General features: G+C 52.9%; 6 protein-coding genes across 6 annotated transcripts; 1 reads left to right on the forward strand and 5 right to left on the reverse strand.

Moving 5' to 3' along the window:
* Positions 1-8,655: 8,655 nt before the first annotated feature.
* Positions 8,656-9,820, reverse strand: CGCA056_v001343 (uncharacterized protein; the record flags this gene model as incomplete). The annotated part of the gene is made up of 3 exons (XM_037316603.1): positions 8,656-9,271; positions 9,349-9,514; positions 9,568-9,820. The coding sequence occupies 3 exons, from the start codon at positions 9,818-9,820 to the stop codon at positions 8,656-8,658; spliced, it is 1,035 nt and encodes a 344-aa protein (XP_037185484.1).
* A 1,069-nt stretch (positions 9,821-10,889) lies between these two features.
* Positions 10,890-11,565, reverse strand: CGCA056_v001344 (uncharacterized protein; the record flags this gene model as incomplete). Its single annotated transcript, XM_037316604.1, has 3 exons — positions 10,890-11,379; positions 11,450-11,478; positions 11,527-11,565. The coding sequence occupies 3 exons, from the start codon at positions 11,563-11,565 to the stop codon at positions 10,890-10,892; spliced, it is 558 nt and encodes a 185-aa protein (XP_037184536.1).
* A 1,382-nt stretch (positions 11,566-12,947) lies between these two features.
* Positions 12,948-13,254, reverse strand: CGCA056_v001345 (uncharacterized protein; the record flags this gene model as incomplete). Its single annotated transcript, XM_037316605.1, has 2 exons — positions 12,948-13,076; positions 13,144-13,254. 2 exons carry the CDS (start codon positions 13,252-13,254, stop codon positions 12,948-12,950), a joined length of 240 nt encoding a protein of 79 aa, XP_037184535.1.
* A 1,994-nt stretch (positions 13,255-15,248) lies between these two features.
* Positions 15,249-15,737, reverse strand: CGCA056_v001346 (uncharacterized protein; the record flags this gene model as incomplete). Its single annotated transcript, XM_037316606.1, has 1 exon — positions 15,249-15,737. The coding sequence occupies one exon, from the start codon at positions 15,735-15,737 to the stop codon at positions 15,249-15,251; it is 489 nt and encodes a 162-aa protein (XP_037184534.1).
* Positions 15,738-17,240: 1,503 nt separating this feature from the next.
* CGCA056_v001347 (uncharacterized protein) lies at positions 17,241-18,332 on the reverse strand (the record flags this gene model as incomplete). The annotated part of the gene is made up of 3 exons (XM_037316607.1): positions 17,241-17,928; positions 17,981-18,134; positions 18,188-18,332. 3 exons carry the CDS (start codon positions 18,330-18,332, stop codon positions 17,241-17,243), a joined length of 987 nt encoding a protein of 328 aa, XP_037185482.1.
* A 2,607-nt stretch (positions 18,333-20,939) lies between these two features.
* CGCA056_v001348 (uncharacterized protein) lies at positions 20,940-22,223 on the forward strand (the record flags this gene model as incomplete). Its single annotated transcript, XM_037316608.1, has 1 exon — positions 20,940-22,223. One exon carries the CDS (start codon positions 20,940-20,942, stop codon positions 22,221-22,223), a length of 1,284 nt encoding a protein of 427 aa, XP_037184532.1.
* Positions 22,224-22,332: the final 109 nt, after the last annotated feature.

The following is a 22,332-nucleotide window of genomic DNA, read 5'->3' on the forward strand; positions in this document are numbered from 1 at the left end:
GGAAAACGACCTGCAAGACGCGCAGCGCACCAGCGCAGACTGACTAGTCGAGGCACAGAGACGGGGTGATGGAGTCGCAGGTCCCTCACCTCAATGGCAACAAAGTCCGCCGACTGGCGAGTCGGGAGCCGGAAAGGCATTGGATGGAGACGGGTTGCGCATTTCGGTCTGGGGCAGGCCAGGTACACGCCGGCCTGCACGACCTCTTACCTAACAGAGGTATCCGTCTTTGCCTAGGTTTGATGAACTATTACTCTCGAGATTGTCAGTCTTCCGTACTCGCCATGTAATCAATACCTCCGGCCGACCACTCTGACACACACGATGGAGTCGGTGGCTCGGTCTCAGTGTGTTTACTCCGCGTCTTGAGTACTCAAAACGCAGGGCAACTTACGTAGACTTGTTCCACGGTGATGCCCGCGGCCCATTGTTGAGGTGAGCCCGCGGCCTGCGACAGGTTCTCTGGTGGAGGTAGCGAGTCTTCCGTCCATGACATAAGCAGCAGCATTCGCTGGGCGCGCTGAGCAAGGTAAGCCAAAAACTTGCCAGAATGAAAGGCTGTGGCAGCAGCGGATGTCGTCGGCATGTGGCGATGGTAGTCGTGTCATTACGTAGAATTGCATCCATCATTCCTCTTGCCCTCCTCACCTTGAGCCTGTTTCGGGGAAGCCCCGGGAACGGCAGGCAAGTCAGCCAGCCAGCACGTACATGCAGCCCATCATTTTCCCGTTGTAGTGAAGGAACGTAGCGTGCGTGCCACTTGGCATCACAGGTCGACAGCGTCAAAGGTTGGGGTTTGCGGTTTTGCCGTGCTTGCCCGGGCCTGTCCCGCGCTGCCCTGGGTGCACCTGGCAGGCAAATCGCGGCAGAGGATGGCTGGTACAGCAATGATTAGCGGTGATGAGGTGTCCGGGGTATCGGGGTATCGGGGTATCGGGGTATCGGGGTATCGGGGTATCGGGGCATGTGTCAAAGGATATCAAGCTTCTTCTTCTCGCCAGGATGGTCGGAGGATGGCGTGCGGTTTGATCGATGACATGGACAAATACGTGGTGGTAAAGCAGGCAGGCAGGCAGGGCTGGTGCTCAAGAAAGAGTGGGCTGCGGCATCGAATCGGACAGCCAAGCCTGAATCTGCAAAGAGAAAAGCGGCTTCGCGAACGGCAGTGGGCTGGCTGGCTGCATCCAGGCGCGAGATTTCAGATGCGAGCCGGGCCAACGACCAACGATGGAGGGGCAGCCCGGTGTGCCGCCGGTCGCTGGTGCGTGGTTACTGGTGCGCCGTGCCGTGGCACCCACAGTTCACAGTCCACCATCGCCGCCCTTCAGCGGAAAGTCTTTTGGTTTGAGAAAAAGCCAAGAACAGGGTCTGCAGGCCGCGCAAGGTGCACAAGGGCCTGCCTGCGGACTGTGTGTCTTTTCAGGGCTTGGAAAAGTCTTGGACGACCTCATAGCGTGGCACAGCATACAGCAGACAGCAGCCAACAGGGAGCGTGCGGCCGTTTGCTTTTGGCTTGTGGCAGCTGGACAGGCAGGTGTGGCAGGTAGCTTCTGACAGAGTACAGCCCAGATGAGAGAGACAACACCCTCAGCTCTCTCTCGCGTGTTCCGTGTGTGTTTCGCGGTGCTGCTAACCAGTGGCCACCGAGGGCTGGGATTTGTGGGCGATCTCTGCCGGTCTCTGGTGATTTTTTATCCCTCTCGCGCCCCTCAAGACTCCCGGGCTCATTTCGGGCCATCGGGGTTTTGTGCGAGGTTGAAAATTTGGTCAACGAAAAAAAGCGCGAGGGAAAAGAAAAAAAAAAAAGAAAAAAAGAAAAAAAAGGGAGAGAGGCGAATGACCTCGGGCCAGCAAACGAAAACCGGAGAGAATTGCATGTCAAGGAAGGTAAAGTCCTACCGAGTCTGGCGGGTCTGGGTCTGGGTCTGGCGTGGGTTCTGGGTACGGGTCCAGTTCTGGGACGGAAAGAACTGGGTCGCAACTTTGTAGGGCAGGTACCTCCAAAAACCCCCCAACTGAACTGGCAACTGCATCTGGAGGCCAAATTGTGACTGAGAGGGATGTCTTCTTTCCTGCAGGCGCCCAGTATCGCGGCAAGCGCCGTACTGTCAAGCTGTATTAGCCGCACCTTCCCCCGCACAGTGTTTGCGCAAGGCGATGACGTTTGCAGGTGCCCGTCGAATACTTGCAGGTGCCCGTCGAATACTTGCAGCTGCCCTCGCCGTCGCTGTCGCTGCCGCTGCCGCTGCCGCTGTCGCTGTTGGGGTCGCACCTGCTGTCCAAAATACCAAGCCGGCTTGCGGTACCGAATCACAGGCTAAGCCTTGAGACTTTCTTGTCTCCATTCTTCATCGGCCCCGTCACCAGAGTCAGTCTCCTCTCCTCTTTTCTTGTGCCTTTCTTTCCATCTGTCACTGGTTGGATGGATCTTGATCAATTCCGTGCCAGCAGTAACAGCTCTTCCGCCTCGCACTCAGCGCAACCTCCGAATCATCGACTCGACTGCAGGTGTTGTGTCTTTGTATGGAGTCGAGCGAGGGCTTCCATTCTCTTCAGGTCAGGTCCCCTCTTGTCCCATCCTGCTGCACGCAGCACACAGCACAGACACGCTTCTTCATCGTCCAATCCCACGCTCCTCGTCTTTTTCCTTCTGCCCTTGCCCCTGCCCTGCACCGCATTTCAGATCCTCTCCCATCCATCCATCACTCAGCTTCAGTAGTCACCTCCTCATCCCAGGTCGTGTGACTCTCGACACTAGGAGAAATTCGGGATTGTCTCAACTGCCCGACAACGCAACCATGGAGCCCCCATGTACTTGTGCAACGTTTCTTGGCATCCGCTCCCTGCTTTCTCTGCCATCATCTCAGCAATGAGCTCATCGTCTTCCGTTTTGCACATCACCACTCCGTGCTTGCCGCCGCTGTCGAGTTGTCCACTTGCGCCGTCTCGCCGGCTTCCGCAACGGCATCACCACCCGCGCCTCGCCAACCAAGTTCGACACCTCGTCGCCCATCCGACGTTTGCCTCTATGTCTCGATCGCTCCCGCCTTGCGTCGGGGGACTTGAGACATCTGAGCCGGGCCCCCCAAGTCAACAATTCCGGCCCTGCCATATGCAGACTAACACGGGAGGCTGCACCGCAGTAATATAATGACTCGACTGCAACAGCCGCGGACAAAGAAGCCTCTGGCCAAACGCTAGACTCGCTGCGAGCTCAACGCCCTTCTGCCATGGATGCACTATGTTCGTTGTCCAGCGAAGCAAAGTACTTTGGCGAAGCAGTACTCATTGACTACACCACCAGGCTGTCGTTCATCCATCCCATCCCTCAGTTGCATGCAGTGGTGCCCCGCCCGCGCGCTCTGTATTAGCCGGACATGCGGCCGACAGAGACAATGGGAACACAAGACGAACATGCCAGCATCCGTCCCAGATTGCCGGTACGGCCACATCAGTTCGCTGCCGACAGTCCAGCTTGATTTCGCTAGGGCGGTACTTTCCCCTCACATATCCTGGCCTCAGTTGTGGACTGCAACTTGCAGTGCGAGCCGACCGACGTCCATCAGACTCAACAGACATGATCCTGCCACCAGATCAGAAACACACGCCTATGCCACTCCACTCTTGCAGTTGCTTTCCGCTATGAGGCATTTCCCGTCCATGTCTTTCAACCCCTCTTTCCTTGACGCAAATCAACTCGACTCGTCGACACGACACGCTTTTTCCGATGCGGCGGCGCCCGCTACATTGTGTGTGTGTGTGTGTGTGTGTGTGTGTGTGTGTGTTTGCGTGCCTCTTGAGTCTGGCGCAACTGACCAGGCTCCCTATTCGCTCGCTCCTTAACTCTCAATTTCGACTGGGGCTCCGCACACCTCTGATGCCCATCTCCCATCTCCCATGTGTCGTCTGGCTCAGATCACCTGCCGATGAGCATCAGCATATTGGCGCCGGGGAGCTCTCTTGTGCGCCTCCAAGCTACAGCTGCTGTGCCTAGTTGCGAGCTGTCAAACGGCCCCAAGAGGTCAGAGCTTCCTGCGGCACACCCTCCTGCTGCTGGTGCCGCCGCCGCTGATGGCCCTGAGTGTGAGGTTGGGTTGGGGTATCTGCACCCGTCTGCAGGACAATAGCAAGAAAGCATGGGATAGCTGCAGCTGGCGGCCTCCTACTTGCGGACCTCGCTGCCTCCAACCGCTCCTCCTCCTGTCCGGCTCCAGGCTGGCTGGGCTTGGCTTGGCTTCACAACTCCAACCTCACGCCAATGGAACACGGGGCCCCTCGCCGTCTGTCCGAAAGTCCGCAAGCGGTAATTCCATTGCCTGCCCTGCAAATGGCAGGTGCGCCGCAGCGCTGAGAGATGCTTGGCCCTGCCGGTGCCCCTGTCCACTCGGAGAACTGAAAACCGGGGGAAGCGTCCGAAATACATGGAATTCCACCTTCAACCGAAGGTCCTCCGGCCGCAACTCGCTCCATCTCGGGCCTAGGTGCGCGGGGTGCCAGAGGTTGTGCACAGGATGCGCCCGTATTGGTGCCAAGAGCTTTTCGATTTTTGTCATTGCTCATTCTATTACGCGACGCCGCCCTGTTCGCCGCCGTTTCCTCTTCGTCTGCTCTCCCATCCCGCTCGTTGGTTTGCATTATCGTCCATCCGCTCAAGCCGCTCCACTGACGCGAGAGCGAGCATGCAGACTTCGGGTAGGATGTGGCCCTGTTGAAACCATCCCTATTCATGCCGATGTTCCTCCTGTGCGAACGAGGGATCCCGGATGTTTCGACGTCACAAACGCCAGCACCACCTAGGGCAGATGCTTTGTTCATCCCGCCGTGGTTGATGGACAAATTGGCGGTGATGCGATATCAAAAACAGCCATCCGTCTCGGTGGCCTTCGTGCAAACAAGCTCGCAGCTCAGTGGCTCGTTCGCTTCCCAGCAATCTGGCGTGCTGGGTACGCCAGTGTCAGTTACACCCTTCCCGTCTGCGGCTGCCCACGGAACAACCAACCGAACCCTAGCAAGCACATGCCTGGCCGACGGCTAGATATCGACCTTGAATTTCTTTGGCTTGACCAAAAAGCCGCCCGTGAGCCCCCAGTCGCTTTGGTTTTTTTTTTTCCGTTGGGAAACTGCTGTGCAGCATAGTCTATAGCGTCTGCGGATTGGCTCAAACGGCTCTCCACACGTGGCTGCCGCTGACCATTTGCAACGTTTGGTGCAACTTCGCGATGCATGGACATATGGTAGCCAGCGTCGACCCCTACCTAGTGCCCGCAGCACCCCACGGGTACCTGATGTGTTCATCGGAACTCACTAGTCAGCCCTACTGCGATTATGTACAGCTCCGTATCCTCTCGTGCTCTTTCCCCGGTCCAGACGTTTGGCAGGATGGTCGCTCGCCTAGGGCTCGCCGCTCGCCGCCGAAAGGGTCCCAGACCTGACCGGGATAAACGAGCGGTGAAGCTGCGGGCGGCTCTGGAGGTGTGCATTTTGGTTCGATATCGATAGTCCTTTCGCCGCCAACTATATTTGACGCGTCGACAATCGTCGTACGGTTTCTTGGTAAAAGGAGATCTCGGCCGCTGCTGTTGCTTGGCGCGCCTACTCGCATGCGTGCCTAGAACCATCATGCAGACCTGTCTCAGAGAGTCTGCCTCCGTCGTGCTGACTGGCATTCTTCCCTCGGCCGTCCCAGGTGGCCGACAGCCTATCACTTCTCACAGGCCAGTCACCGAACGGGAGACGGCCTCGCTCTCCGGCTCGGCCAAAGCTTGGTCGGCACAAGCTGTCTTGGGTTAACCTCAGCTTTTATCTCACTTATCAGCTATGTCGTTATCTTTCAGGTGAAGAGGTTGTCTTCAACGTTACAGAGCTAGAGTGCCACGTCTGACCCGCGTGCAAGCGAGTATGAGGATGGTCAGTGTGTGTCTTCAACGGTGCGGAAGAGATTTCTCCAACGAGTTCTTGGAGATTGTAAGCGTTCGTGCCAAGACGGGATGCCAAGTCGATTCTGCACTACGACGGGTGAGGCGCTCGTGGTGAGCAATAGCTCCTTTGAATGCTCTCTTTGGAGGCGACTTTGGGGCTGCCAAGGCCCTACTGCGTCGTTTCGGGAGTTTTATGTCGACGTCCGCTTGGACTGTCGACGTTGAAGCAATTTGGCCATGTGTTTGACTTCGATCTTTGCTGGCATCAAGCACGCTTGTAGTCGTTGTACGAGTCTCGCCATCCTGCGATGTATTGATGCAGGCCCTGTCCTTGTGATTTTAAGTGCCAGACTTCGACAATGAAACTGGACTTGGTGATGGCTCAATTGGGCGATGCTCGTCATTTTTGGACCGTTCCTCCCTATCTGCCTGTCACTCTTCTTGTTGGTGGCATCATATTCATTGGCGTATACGCGCATATCCTATCCGCGGACGTCTGGTCCTCACGTTTGCTGAGGATATCTGATCGAGTTGTGAAGCCCGCCTTGCATGCATGGTCAAAAGCTACCAACAAACAGTATAACCGAGCTATTGTCGTCTATCGTTACCAAACTAATTGCAGGGAGGCATTCAATACATATCTTATCTCTACGAGGACGGCTTGTAGCGCAATGTCACCGCCTCAGTCGGGTTGTCCAAGAGGTGTACGTTCGTCCGGTCCGTATTTGTCGTAACTATCCCAAGCAAGCAATGTGACAAGTTTATCAGGGGCTGGCTATAGAATCTTCGTTTTCAATGCCGATGTTGATTTTGAGATGGACAACAAAAATATCAAGCCTTTGGGAGGTCTCTCTATTTATGATGATGGCATGATAGAGTATAAAACCATCTTACTGGAGACTTCCTCGGCCTTGCTTCTCTTTCTTATCAAGACCTTCATGGAATGTGTCTGACTTCTTAGAATGTCGTCAAATGGGTGGTTTTCATTAGAGCCTTGGGCTGGGCGTTATAAGTAGTCCGATTCGGAAAGAGTCAGAGCGCGATGCCACTCTAGATAGTTATTATATAATAGGATGGTTCTTTGGTTCAATTTGCCTCTCCAACGAGAAATCATCGTCTTCATCCACGGTGTATGGGAAACAAGTTGCGAGATGGACTCGCGCATAATGAGGGCCCAGTTTGTAGATTATCTCGATGAACAATACGACAACAGCGTATTATGTACAGGTATATATCAACACGCCAGGGGGAACAGTGGCCACCGACGTTGAAGGGCGACGAAGGGGCTGTGGTATCTTTTGCTCTGCTCCCAACGTCCCAGATAGCGCGCGGCAACGCTGGTCTCAATCAGCCAGCTATCTCCTTAATGGTGAGCACCCACGCTGGGCGAAGATGTGTTACATTAGAGTTGTTCCATGGAATCACGATTGCCTGAGCCATTTCGAAAGGCTTCGGATGAGCCTGAATGTCTCGCGGGAGAAGATGAAAGAATGAGGTCGTCAGAGTTGTCAAGGGAGTATAGAAGAGCACAATGGCAGAGAAAGAATTAAACAATGAGCAATCGGTCCAAAAGCCTCACTTTGGATGAAACCTCATGAGTCTGTTGTTGGTGATTCGCAGGCTACAATCCTACGACTTTATTCGTCTCTATCTAAGCTGTGACGACCCTCGAATATAGTCGCAAGGCATACTGAACCAACAATGAGAGACAACAGATTGTAGTAGTAACATGATACGAGAGATTTCATACAAAGCCTCGCCGTCTAGTTGTCACCAAATAACCCTCATAGACCTGTTGTGCCTTATTTCTCGGGGTTATCCATGAGACAACATATCACAAATATAGATCTCCTAGCCCCCTATCTTTCTTCGTAAACACTCTAGTTTTCCACTACCTCGACATTTTCCCTAAGTTTAGACAAACTCAAGGGGGAGTAGGGGAGCGAGCTCGATGCTCGAGTCGATGCTATTTTCTCGGGCTCGGGCGCGGTTCTGGCTTCGAGTTGCGGGTTGAACGACGTATTTGCCCTTTGAACGCTGATTTGTTGTCCGATAACTCGAATTGTAAGATGGATTGACCCTAGGATGCAGCGGGCATTGCGGGTTGAGGGCTCTCAGCCCTGAAAGGAGAAGGCGAGAGAGGCGGTGCATCTTGACTTTGATGTTGTAAGTGTCTGCCGAGGACATCGTACGTCAACACGGAACACGAAATTATGGAACAATAAAGACTTCAAATAGAGTGCCAACATGGCATTTCGCCTGCTTATCTGTCCCTCTGGGCGGAAGGATGCATTCTTCCCCTCAATGTCTCGCAGCCCTCGTGCAACCTGGGCGTTGTCTGTTTTACTTCCGGTCGCACTGCGTGCCATTATGTCTCTCAAGTTACGGGACAGCCATCCAATTGGGTTTCTCACTTGTCTGCCATGGCAAGGCTGCCAAGGTGTAAGAGTCGGACTGCCCGACTCCTCTGTGATCCCTCGGCGGCTTTCCGCCACCAGGTCGTGTCACGAGACCGAGTTATGGAGGATTCTTGTGCTTACCATGGCTTGAAATTTCAAGCATGGTTTGAGCGATTGTAGCTTCAAGTTGAGTTCAATAACAGTTCACTTCTATGAAAATAAATGGTATCTTTTATCAATCCCAGACAACATGGCCAGCTGTCCCAGCTGATATCATCCCCCATCGCCTGATAACGACGTCTTCGTTCCAATATATATGCACACCTATCATCAAAGTCTCATGATGCGAGCTCAATTCGATCGCCGTTGTCATTATCATTGACCCTGCTATGGCTGATGCTCGGCGATCCCCGCGCCTCACTAGAAGTTGGGTCGATAATCGGCACGGGCTGGTATTTTTCTGGCTCGTAGAACCCGCTCAGATAGCGTGGCGTACCGGAACCGGGGGAGGCGACGTACGGCTGCATAGAGAATTGCTCTAGAGGACCCGGTGTCATGGGATGCGCATATTCTTCCTTGCGTTGTCTCTTATGTCTGAGTATGAGCCAGACGATAACGCAGACTGCGATGGCGATCACGGCGACGCCGCTGACAACACCACCCACGATGGCACCAGTCGTCGAGACGGCGCCTCCTGACACGCCTGAACCGCCTGAAGAAGATGATTCTGATGCAGCTTCCGCTGCTGAGGATGCAGTTGATGATAGGGTCTTTAACACCAGGGCAGTCCTCGTTATCACAATCGAGGTGATCGCAACCGAGCCTGTAGTTGTGTCGAGGTACTGGGCGTTCCATTGCCCAAACATGCTTTGCCAGCATCTGTGATTTGTGACCGTACTCGATAATCCGTAATTCTGAACGAACATGAAACATGTCGGCTCAGCAACCGTTACGCTTGCACCTCCCATTAGCATCAGTTATCACGGCAATACTTGGGTAAAGAGGCCGCCGGAAATTTTAGTCCAACTTACCAGCAAATATTCCCGTCGTAAGATTCATCGTTCCCGCACAAAGATTTCAAGCTTGACGGGCTGCTCGCGTCTATGCATCCCGTGTATGGCTCGTCGCGGCATCCAAAAACGGTCCCTGACGTCTGACACGATGCCGCAGTGTTGCATACCAGAGTCTGCCAATCGGCTAGGAAGGAGTCAGTGTTGGGAACAATCTTCGCGTCACGAGTCGTCACTGACTTTCTCCATAAGAAGACCAGAATCCACACGTATCTGGGCCCTTTGATCGAGGCTCAATCTTTGCGTTTCGGTAACGAAGCTTGGGAGCTGGTGTCGGGACCGGCGCGGTGTCCTCGGTGGACCGGAATACTTCTGCGGGAGACGTGCGACGCGGAGGCGCGTGTTGTTTATGTCGGCTGTTCTGCAGCGGGTTGGCTGAGGTTGTACAGCATGCGCTGATGAAAGCCAGCAGCAGGCTCGGAGAGGGTCGCATCTTGCGTCTGCAGGTTCTCTTGAGAACGCCTCGCCAGATACTGACCTGAATGAGCGAGTCTTGGCGGTCCGCGGTTGGGGAGAATTTTGATGATGTTGGGGGCTGGTGTGGCCTTGTATATATCAAGGATATCCAACGCGACAACTCTCCAATCATGCCCGGTCCTTTTTTACCCTTGAACGTGTACCAACATGTCGGGAGTTTTCCATGTGCGGAAATCGTTTCGTTTTCAGCCAGGCCCGCAACTGATCCTGGTCTCGTTGGTTGTTGGACGGTCAAATGATGGTTGGGACTCTCTGACGATACTGCCGGGGTGCGATGAGTTGGCTGCAGCACAGCCTTCAGCTTAAAGCTTGCGGCCGTAGTATTAAATGTGGCAGAAATGCCAAAAAGTTGTCTTTGCTTATCTTAGCTGGGGGCTCAATGTTGGAATGTTGACGCATTCTGTACCTTGGTCAACTTTGGTCAAGTCTGTTGTGAAAAGAATATCTGCGATGGGAAGCGACGAAACCATGAGGCTGCACCACTTCTCCTTAAAGCAATCCGCAAAATGATATGTTTAATCTCCGAAGAGCATATTGAAATTGCGGTCAAGTCGCATAAGGCAACAGCACTGTTTGGAACTGGAGGGTGCAAACACGGGGGAATTGTGAACAACCAACAGACCCAATGATAACCACGGGGACTGATACCCTTTTTAGGTTCTGTGCCTCCTGTGCCTCACCCAACGGTCGTTCAAAATTTCTTATTCCTTCTGAAGACGTTTCGAAGTCATGACACCCTAAAACGCGCATCGAGATGCCGGGACTCGTGATTTCAGAATTACTCAACATGGACAAGATGAACCGTCATGATAAACGTGTTCAATCCCACAGAAACTAGAGTTGAACAGAAGACTTTTGACACTTATTGATTACGCGTGTTTCTTTGTCTCTCAAATCTATGCAAGTTGCGCGAAACAATGGTATTGCCGCTGAAGAAATGCTGCCAGCCGGTGACGCCAAGATGCCTATGTCCTGTAGTCGTTTCCCAAATCCATCAAACGCCACACATGCTCAAAATATCTCGCCTAATCTCTCCCAACCTGTCTATCTTCCAGTTCCGCACGAGGGGTGCTATTATTAGGTTGGGTGTCCCCGGGTGCCTCGTGGATCACCGGGGCAGGCGGATAAACGGGAGGCACCGCCTGGTACTTGTACTGCTGTTCGGTCCCCGCGTAATGGTACTGCGGGCTCGAAGACGGAGCATGGCTCTGGCCAGGGCTCAAATAAGGCTCTTGCCCCGGAGGTGGCGGAGTCTTGCTCCTGGCTTCCCGCCTCTTTCGCACGACCAGCCAAACAATGACGCAGGCTGCGATGGCCACCACAGCGACACCACCCACAACACCACCCACAATTGCGCCCGTATTCGAAGAAGAGCCACCGCCTGAAGGAGGAGATGTCTCGCTTGGGGAGGAGTCCGTCGGTATGGGATCCGTCCCTGTCACTGTACCGCCGCTGCTGAAGAAGCCCGCCTCATCGGTGGCTGCGATCATCGTCATCGTCAGGGTCCCGCTCAAGCTGGAGTGCGCACACGTCAATCGTGTTCTAAAATCCAATCTGCCGGCATCTTTTAAGTAGGTTGCGCAACGGGGTATCCAGCCGTTCGCGGTTCGCGTGCTGCCTCGTGTCAGTAGACGGTTGGTTGAAAAACAACACATGACTCACCAGCATAAGACGCCAGGTGGTAGCGAAGACTGTTGACATTGTGACGCCGAGCTGAGGAAGCATCTGGAATAGGGTCGTGAAGCGCACCCCATAAAGTTGCCATTCGTTTGACAGGGATTATTGGGGCAGGAGATGGGAAAGGGACCTCCGACGATTAGCATTATGGAACATATTCTACATTATGGAAAGAATCGACTCACTGTCTGGTCCGTTGGTGACAATTCCACAGGTATTAGGCCCAAGCGACTCAGCACGGCCGGCCAGGTCCGGCATTCGGCCCCATAGTCCCCGGGCGGGGTCGGGTGTCGGCGCCGGCGCCAGCGGTCCCACATCGTAGCCGTAGCCTTTGTCCCCCGCCGCGACTGTTTGCCGCGCAAATCGGTCGTTTCCAGCCAAAGACCCTGCTGCCATGGCCATTGAAATTTGGCCGGCGGCCGCAAGCAACGTCGCATTTCGCATCTCGAATTATCAATTTGCTAAGCCGATGTCGCAAATCAAGATCGATGGCCTGGCATGAAATCGTGGATGACGGCCTCTGTGGGAAGACTGGCCAAAACTTTCAAAAGTCTGGGTAAAAGGGATAATGAGTTTTTTATCTCTCCAAATCTCACGTTCTGCAGCGTCTCAGGCGGGTGGCGCAGTAAGACGAAGGAATTGCAGGTCAGTGTAACCATCAGCACAGGCGTATTGTTGATCGGCCAATGGCCCGTCAAAAGAGGCACTGTAGCGATGGATCGACAATGCCCTATGATGAACTGTAGCCTGGTCTCATGCAACGGCGTCCGTGGTTTGCCGAGAAAATTGGAGAGGTGGCTTGGCTTGTAAGCCTGATATATTTAGGGCGAACGCGAGATCCATGCTTCAGACGTCAGCGGCAGCGCTAGCTCAAGGGGGTTATGTTTAAGTCGCGATTGTCATTCCCTGGAAAAAAACGTTCAAGGGAGTTTGTGAGCATCCCGAATTTGTTGAATTGGCTAATCTCTTTACTACTGAAGCCTCATGTCGAGCAGCTTTAGACATTCGTTTGGAGAGTATGAGATCTGTGCAGATTCAACTTGAAAAGATGCTAGGCAACCCAGGATTTTCCATCTGTGTTTTGGTGATCAAAATAGTCGAGGTACAAGCGACTTAGCGTGGTCACCGGTGCGCCTTCATTGGACATGTTGTTTCTTATTGCAGAAGAGTCTGACCTGATCTAAGCCTCAATAGCCACTCACATACAAGGAACAAGGAATCTGAGGTCAAAACGGACCGATGGCAGATTGGTCAAAGAGGCTCAAACGTGGCGAGGATTTCACCGCCAAGTCGTTCCCTTTGATGGCGGGGACTTCCGAGGCCAGTGAGTGAAGGATCGCGGCTGACGACCGAGACATAGCCGCCGTCGCGACCTACCCGCCCCTGGTCTAAGCTAGCGTCCGACTCTAATCAACTTTCCATCTTGTGTGACGCTGTGTGACGCTGCCCCCAAAGACATACCTGCGTGCTTGTAAAGGGGTTTGAGGGTTCGACGAGATAAGTTGAACGAATGAATCGATCTCGTGGCTTTCGACCTTCAACAGTATAAAACTTAGTCCCCCCCCTCGAGCAACTTCGGAGTCTCTGACCAGGTATTCCAACAATCAAACTGTTCCCACCAACATTCGAAGCTGATTCGCTACGATGGTGGCTTCGAGGAAACCGCAAGCGGATGTTGTTGGTAGTAGACCTTGGATTTGTGGTCATGGCCATGTCGTTGCTGTTGAGCTTGAGCTTGATATCGCGGCTGCTTTTGATGTGCTGGAGGTGGAATAGGATGGACTTGAACAACAATCCCCGGCTGTTTATGTGGTGCCGCCGGTGACTGGATTCCATTGTTGCGTACGGGCCTCCTCTTTCTATACATCGTAAACCAAACTACAGCGAACACAATGAGCGCAATAACAGCAATGCCACCAACAATACCGCCAATAATGGCACCGATCGGCGGTCCCACGGGAGCTGGACCGCCAGTCTCTGATGGTGCACCTAATGAAAAAGATACGGTTGAATCTGGAAGACCCGTGAAGGTAGTTTCCGGCGAGGACTTGGCCGAATCGGTGGGTGAACTTGTACTATCGGTCGAGGGGGATGTTTCTGTGGTAGAAGGCGGGGGTAACAGCCATGGCAGGAGGCTTGTATCTGTGACTAGGAATATGCTGTTCGTATTCAATCCCGACAGCATGGTATTGTAGCATCCAATATAGGTCATCTCGCCATCAGGATTCTCCATCCGCCAATTAACGCACTGGGGTTGCCATCCGCTGGTGCTCGCGGTACTACGGATTCGAGTATTAGTCACATCGAAGCCCAGAGTGGTATTCGGTCCGGCTTTTCTTTCGTCCTGTATAAAAAAGCATCGCCAAGGAAGGCATACCAGCATCGAGTCCCAGGGCCTAGTGTACCGGTTCGACATATCCCTGCACTTCCATCATAGCAAGCAGTATATGGTTGAGGAGAACATCCAATGTATGATCCTGAGGTCATGCAGGTCGTACTTGGGCAGAATAGTGCTTGAGGCTCGGCTGCTACTGCGTCAGAAGGGCACCTGTGACGAAGAATCTTGGAAAAGCACCACTAACTTTCTGCCGAGTTCACTAGGAATCCGCAGGTATTCTCAGATGCTCGCCGGTCGAGATGCGCATTTCTGAATCGTATTCTTGGCGGTGCAGTCGGAGCGGGCGACGCCCTCTTAACGAATCCAAAGCCATCGCCGATGGGTGTGCGGCGGGCCGGCAATGGGTTTGCAACGTCCATCCGCTTTCCGGGCTGCAAGAGACAGACGGCACCGGTGGGAAGTACAAGAAGTAGATACAGACGCATCATTCGGTTCACAGTTGAGGGACTGCGTTGGACTGACGGATATAGATCACGGCAACTTTGACAGAATGGCCACGACCCTGGGAGACAATGCATACATATGTTGTTCAATTGCAGATGGAATAGTTGGAGAGAACTCAAGAAGAGGCACTGAAATCCCATGTGACACTCAGCGTCCCATCCTAAATATCTGCCTCTGACATTGGGTGGCCGATGACGAGGAATGGGGCAACATACCTCGGGTAGAGTAAGTTCCATGCCATCTAATGAGGCCTAGACATTTTAGACGCTCATGCTACTAAAAGGGCCTTCGTGAAAGTCAAAGACGACGCAGGCTGATACAGATGCCAAGGCAGTCCTCAAGACATGAGCAAATCTTGTGAGGAAGTTGAGATAAACGGGCTTGATAAGTTGGCTAATTCTCATGTTGAATTGTTTCGATATTGAATTGTTGTAATTACGATTGAAATAAAATACTATATTTTCTCTGAAGTTATCTCGCCTCCAAGGGAGAAAAGGTCTTGGCTAGTTCGCGAGGGAGAGGCCAAAACAGCAGCTTTCTAAACGTCGCAAGGATCTGTGCCACACAGCGTATTTATATGTCTCAGGCACATAAAGCCAATTCGGCGCCGGCTCAAATACTGACCATGCAGATCTGTTTTGATTCGACCCATTTCCGGCACTTTGTGGCGTCCCGAGGCTGATTGAGTGTCTTGGCCTGACTTGAAGCTGATCGTGATTTGAATGACCCTTCGCGATATTGCGCATTAAACTACTCTTCATTTACTATGAACAACTGAAAGGCCATACAAAATTGAGAATTACCTCCAAACTTCTGTCGAAACTGCCAGATCAAACTTGATCCTTCTTAGCCATGCCAAAAACCATCATCCGAGTTCTGCCGGCTTGCTCGGGCTGCCCACGGCATTGACCGTCGCGGGGAGCTGCACCGGCTTCTCCACCACAGGAGCCTCGTAAATTTCTTTGGCTATCGGGGTATCTGCGGGAGAAGTAGGTGACGCAGGATTGCTCTTTGACTGCCCGTACCAGCCTTCGGTTTGTGGTTGGTGGTGAGGGCTGTGATTTCCCTGGAGCTCCTGGACGACTGTCGACCTCCTGAATGGCCGTGATGTTCCGCGTTTCTTTTGCACAATAAGCCAGACTACGATGCAACCGGCAATAGCAAGAATAGCGAGGCCACCGAGAACGCCGCCGACAATAGGGCCTACCGGGGTCGGGGAGCTGCCACTGCTCGCCTGACCGATGGGCGTCAACGGGGCAGTTGGACTGCTCAAGATCAGAGAACTAGAAGATAGAACGACTGAAGACGCCACTGAAGTCGTTGCTGGTACTTCAGTGCTCCCCAAAGCCTCCATTGCTGCTGTGTGCAGCCAAACAGTCGCGTCCCATACCACGTTGTCGTTTCGGCAACCTAAGAGCGTTTTGGTGCCCAAACCACCATCATCCCTGAGAAAGGTCTGGCATTCTGGAAGCCATCCGGAAGCTGAGGTGCTTCATATGAATGTCAGTATCAAGTGAGCAAAGGGAAAGGCATCGTGGCGTACCAACACAAAGTCTGACTTCCGATAGTCTTACCGGCCGCGCATTCAGGGGCAGCGCCCCCTAGGCAAGTTGTGTATGGTCTATATCCACACCCCAGCCATGAACCCCAGGCCGAGCAGTCGGATGCAATGTCATCGCATACGCGAGTCATCAGATCTTTATGAAGCAGTTTGTTAGTTTCAATATCTTGAAATGTGGAAAGCTGAGCTATACCATGATTATGGCTCACAGTGAAGAACCCGCAGGTGTCTGGCCCGAGAGTTTCGTGATGGCGAATCAAAATGGCCCTCAACTCTAGGCTAGGTGCTGATGTTGGCTCTGGTTGTATGCCGGTAGCAAGATATCTGGATCTTCGTGCTTGAGTTCTTTTCGGCCGATCGAGATGGTCGCCACGACTGTGAACGCTGCCAAGGGGGCCTTTCCACTTGCCGTCATCCTGAAGCCCGTTACCCTTCTCAATTGGACGGATGTTCCTGACTAGCTTGTGCTCGCGCTGGTGGCTCAAATTTCTGGTTCGTTCATTCCGAGTTTGGCGGTCTTTGCTGTTATTCGGACCATCGTGTCTGTTTTTCTTGTTCTCGAAAGCGTCTTGCCTGCTACTCCCGCCGTCGTGGTAGATGGTGTTGTTCGAATTAGGAACTCTGCAAGTAGTCTTAGGAGGGGTGGCCGGCCGTTGATGTCCAACCATATTCTCTGGACTTTCCATCTCGTCTTGATTGGCCTGCTCAATTAGAACGAGGAAGGGTGGGACTCAAGGCAGGTTGGCTCATCACCGGATAAAGCAATGGTATGCTTCGAGAAAGGGGACTTTCAGAAGTTATAAGCGGAGAGACTCTCATCGTCACCCTTTGGCACGTCTCGGCTCAGTGGCGAAGTTAATGAAAGAGACGGTCCAAGGGCGAGTGTTTGTCCTCCCGCCGAGGAGGGCTTCGATTTAACATCCTCTTTTGAGTGTTTGTCGAGACATTTTACTCGGCCTGACAATTCTCGAATGACCAAACCTTGTGTCCCTCGAGTTCGTTTCTTTGATGATGGCATTCGAGACGCCCTGTTTTCAAATGACCATCAGTGATCGTGCCCAGAGATCTTCTTGGCCCTTGCATGGATGAACCATGGTCCGGTGGTGTTGTTTGCCACGTTCGCGATGCTAACAGGGGCGGACTCTTTGTCTTCAAGCGAGAACCCAAATCCGCTGCCACGTTTGTTTGGCAACCAGCACCCTAGTCATCAAGTGAGATCGAGTTATTGAGCCTATTAACATTATCTCTACCAATACTCTCGTACCAAACGCCGGCCTGTGCTACCCATATGCGAACCTACGAATCCAGCTCTGCCGGCGTAGCTGGGCTACCAAGCTGATTGCCTGACGGCGCCTTACATACCGAAGCGGTCGAAATCCTCGGCGCCGACACTCTGATGACCGGCGACTCTGGCGGTGCCGGAGGTACTAACGCCGTAGGCCGATACTCACCCTGCTCTCTGTTCTCAGAAGCATCAGGCTCGTCCCCCTGAAGCTCAGCCATCGGTGTCTCAAGCCGTCTGCCCACTGTCTCTATCTTTCCTTCCAGACTTCGACGTCGCCGGACAAGAAGCCAAAGGACGAAGCACGAGATGGCGCCTACAATGGCAATACCACCTATGACACCTCCCACAATGACCCCAGCTTGTGAAGAAGACGAGTTTTCGTTGCTTGTGTCAGAAGATTCCGAAGCAGAGGGCAAAGTAGGCGCAGGTTCTGTTATAGGGGAAGATATCGCCGGAGCTTCAGATGTGCGGGCCTCGATAGAAGATCCAGCAACCAAGATGCTTCCGGTGGTTGTCGTAAATGGCGCAGGTAGGGTGATAGAGTCTATCTGAACCAGTAAACTCGTTGCCCAGTGCAAGGTGACCGTCTTATCCCAGGCGAGCGCAACATCGCGGCATCCATACATCTTCTTGATTCCCAGTTCGGCATCGTCTCGGACATATGTCTGGCATGCCGGCACCCAGCCGGAAGTTTCGCGACTATCACTGTTAGTTCGTGAATGGGTTGAGGAGCCAACTTTCTCAAACTTACCAACAAAGTGTGCCGGCGCCGACTGTCTTCCCAGATTGACAACCCTGGATCTCCCGTGCGTTCGCGCACACCGAATACGCGATATTGTTGCAGCCGATGAACCCGTCAGATATCTTGCAAGCCTCATTCGGCGGACATTGGTGTGTTCTAATTACTGTGAACTAGTCAGCCCATAGTTCAAGTCATTAGGAGCGAGAGAGTTGAAACATTTGTCTTCCTCTAGAGTGTAGTAGCCGCAAACATTGGTCGGTCTACTGGTAAGGCTGTCTCTGGCTTCAAGTCTTGGAGGCGGAGTTGGTGATAAGCCAGCATTGTAGGGCCGAGAACTCGTAGCTTTCACAACGACGATCATCGCTCCGAGAACAGACAAAGTATCGAAGAGTCGCATCGTCTTCAGGCTGGCTCGTCTGATGAGCCATCCCACTCGTCAGGAAGTAGCCGGAACAGAGGAGACCGGAGAGTCCTTTTGCGGCAGGGAGGCGGCCATGGCTAGATTTAATCTCAGGCCTATTCATTCTTCCGACACTTGAATGCATGTGAGCACGGTGGTAAGCCAACGAAAGAGTCAATGAAAGCTGCATGTTTGTCAAGGAGCCGAGCTGCGACATGCGCTGCTCTACCTCGATGACAAACAAACAGCGGCCGATAGGTGACCTTGGCGCCTGCTTCTGGTCACCCTCGCTTCATCCGCAGGGAAGCGAATGATTGGACCTGAATTCTTCACACGAAGATTTGAACTGGCCGAATCTACTTCGTAGACACGCATGGTAGAGCAACGCTTCTCAATGATGTACGCTGATGAATATCTCCCTGATGACCTTGTCCAAATCCAATTGGGCCAGGTTTTCCGGAATAGTACCATTGCATTTGCGCAGGACTCGTACATGCTTAGCACGACACGCAGATCGACCAATGTATGGATTTCGAACATATCAGGCCGCAAAGCAGCCGGTCGGTGGTAGAATCCAGTGCCATAGTATAATCAAAGCGGCATGCTTCGGAATCTGCAGTGGTAGACTTGTCAGAGTGTTTCAAGGAATGAATCAGAGTGGCCGCCGTTCCTCACAGAAAAGGGTTTTCCGTATTGGCTGTCTCCGAGATACTGCAGAAAATGAGTCGGCCTTACAGCCCAGGAAGGGATACCGTAGGACGAGCGGTGTTGTTTGACGGAGATGTAGCTAAGTATATTTCGACCATGTTGGTGGCGGAAACTCTTCAATGGTCTTCTAGACCCCCGAAGTCTGAGAGTAGCACATCAGTCAACGATATAGACCAGCCGCAAGAAGGAAAGCAGAAGGAGGCCAAACGCCGAGTCTCGAGGTTTGTTGCATCTTCCATTGATTCCTTGTCTGTCTTGATTAATGTGAATGACATACCTTATGCACAGGTTCATCTTGCACTTCTGTGTCCTCTTGCACTTGAGGCTCATTTGTGTCTTTTGGATCACCCAGTCCCAACGCCTCCACAGCGGTAGCGGTAGTGAGCTTCGGGTGAGCACCAGAGCTACGTTTTCCAGCAGGGGTTTTTGGAGTGAAGGCATTGTGTCTGCTGATACCAGACCCAGGCCCGGGCATAGGAGCAGAGCCAGGCTCAGGGATAGGAGCAGACCCAGTATTATTTCTCATCTACTGTGTTGTTACTGCCGCTGTAGGAACGGCTGGGGTAGGTATTGCTGGTGGAGGACATCTTGAGCGCGGTTTGTTTGCTTCAACGAAAAGGCACGCCGAAAACTGAATACAGAGAGATGGAAGACTGCTATATAGAGTATGCGTAGACTTTGATGATAGCAGGGGTGCAAGAGGTGCTGTGATAAAGTGTGAAAGACGAGCCACGGAGAGAGCTGAAGTTGAATTGTTCTATGTCGTCCACGGTGAAGTGGAGAGAAAAGTAGGCCAAGGCGGTAGTGCGCGGAAAGATTCACCTGCGTGCGTTGGAGGGAGCTGCACGAAGAAACATGCTCTTTCTTCTCCGATTGCATCCTACGCAGCGGCATGACGAAGCAGTGAGTTAGGTTCACTTCGAGACGGAAACCACCTGCCAGCTCTTGGGCATGGGGCCTTTCCCGTCCTTGGTCCTCTTCAGCGGGAGGTAATTCGGGATCACATGGGACTTCCGCATCTACATGACCTGATAGATAAGATCAAGATTCGCGAAAGTCCAATTGACGTAAAATATTGAAAGAAAGTCTACAGCTGCTAATTCCATCGACGGATCCACTAGGAAGGCGCATCATGGACAGTCTGCCCAATAGCCCGTCGCTGCTGCTGTTGTTCCGATCGTTATCGTCGTCATCATCGTCGTCGTTCGCTCGCTCTCCAGGTCTGGGTGCATCATTAGAATCTATCTCGTGGTATGCTTGAGCCCGGCAGGATTGCAGATCACTCAGCTATAGAGTGATCGTTGCCGAGAAGGCGCAATCCCGCAGCTCCTTGAGTACTTCACTCATCTTTCTCTCGGGTATATGCTTATGGAGGTCCTTCAAAGTCCTATTTGAAGCACCCGGACGGCAAATGGCCCGGAAGAATGGGTGGGTGATGGAGAGAAAGTACGACGAAGGGGAAGGAGGGAAAACGTAAGTGAAGCGCCGGTGTAAGTCGGTGTGGAAGACAAGTCCGCGACGACGCGCCGTGACCTGTGGTCGCCGCAGCTCGCGCAAAAAAATTTCCTCTCCTTATCTTTTATTTCTTGTTTTTTGGAAGTCTAGATCTTGAAACATCGGTGAATGCCACATTCCACTACCTGCTGGTAGTTTCCATTGTGGGCGTATGTGTCGACTTGCACAATTTCAGACCAAAATTTTCTCGCCAGGCCCGCCCTCACTGCCGCCAGAGCTGCTCATCTCACAACCTTTCACTTTTATTGTCGAAACTCACACACCTGCAACCTCTCTCAAGGGCTGCTGCCTTCTCAGACACGGACTACACAACAAACTCACACGACACGACCAACCTCGCGCAAAATGTCCTCCCAGTATAAGACACCGTTTACCTTGATAGTCGAAAGGGAGGATGGCGATGTTCGCAAGAAGCACGGCACCAACACCAATGCTTGGCGCGGACCCCTCTTTCACATTTGGCCCATTAACACGCCAGCGGGGTTCTCGGGTGTCTCTTGCCTCATGGTAATCATCAGACACTTCAACTCTTGGTTGTTAAAGGATGAGGTGGCCTACAACGACCCGCTCCGACAGAAAGACGAAGAAGACAACCCGCTGCTGCAGCTGTCATGGGAGACTGCGCCCCTCTGCTACCCCAGCGACTTCGAGGACCTGAGGAACAATCTAATCAAACACCAGATCGTATCCAGAGAGACTGCCGAACGCGACCTCTCATTCGCCTACCTGGAGCAGTGCGACAAGCTCGCCGAAACCATATGGGCTCGTGGGCAATTCAACCTCTTTGTCAAGATGACCAAAGAGAAGGAGGAGGACCCATGGCAAGAGGTGAAGTTGAACTCCAAAGAGCACGTCATCATCATCGACAACGAAGCGCAGGGGATGACCGGATTCGACGTCCCGGCCGCAATCAGAAGGCCTTGTGGACCTACCGACGACGGCACCATAAGCTTCATCTTTACCTACGCCCCGCCGATTATCAGAGTCAGATTTACGCCGTCTGCGAACGACAAGTTCAACCTGATGGATTTTCTGACTTTCAAGATGGTCCTGCCGTATGGTCGGCATCATCCACTTAAGGGACCATATCGGTACGTGTTGGCTATGGCTGTCAGGCAACGGGCCGAAGGCAAGGATGGAATGGATCGCATCAGATCTTTCCACGAAACCGGTTCAGACAATTTCCCATCGGATGAGGAGGCCTACAGCGAGTCGGACTGGAAGATCGGCGAGCCTGGTTACACGTATGCTCTTTACTACCACGAGACCAAAGCCAACTGGTTTCCATTGAGCCTGGAAGAGAGAGCCAGCGTGCGGAAACTCCGTGAAGACCGCAAGGCTACTAGACCTGCGTACGAGAGAGGTTTTGCCGCAGCACAGGCATACCTGGATGGTTGTCTTGGTGACGACACGAAGAGAGACCGGTCTCTAAGTACAGAGGAAAGCGAGCGCCCGGCGAAAAGCGCCCGCACGTCGATAGAGCAGCCTTCTAAGGTTCCTGGCATGGGTATGGCTGCGGTCTCTTGCAACTCTTCGGCTGCAGAGAATGAATCTGGTATCAAGGATGAGCCTGACATCAAGGACGAGCCGGACACCAAGGACGAGCCAAGCTCGAGTGATATCGATTAGGGCGTTGAAAGTGCTGTGGGGTTTCTTCAGAAAACTCACAACTCAGTTGCCGGCAAGATGTCCAGGAAAAGCGGGCGGTTCAACAGCCTAAATCGAGCTGGTGTCTCAT

The sequence above is a fragment of the Colletotrichum aenigma genome, assembly GCF_013390185.1.
Source record: "Colletotrichum aenigma strain Cg56 chromosome Unknown KSG_Cg56_contig01, whole genome shotgun sequence".
Lineage (NCBI taxonomy): Eukaryota > Fungi > Ascomycota > Sordariomycetes > Glomerellales > Glomerellaceae > Colletotrichum > Colletotrichum aenigma.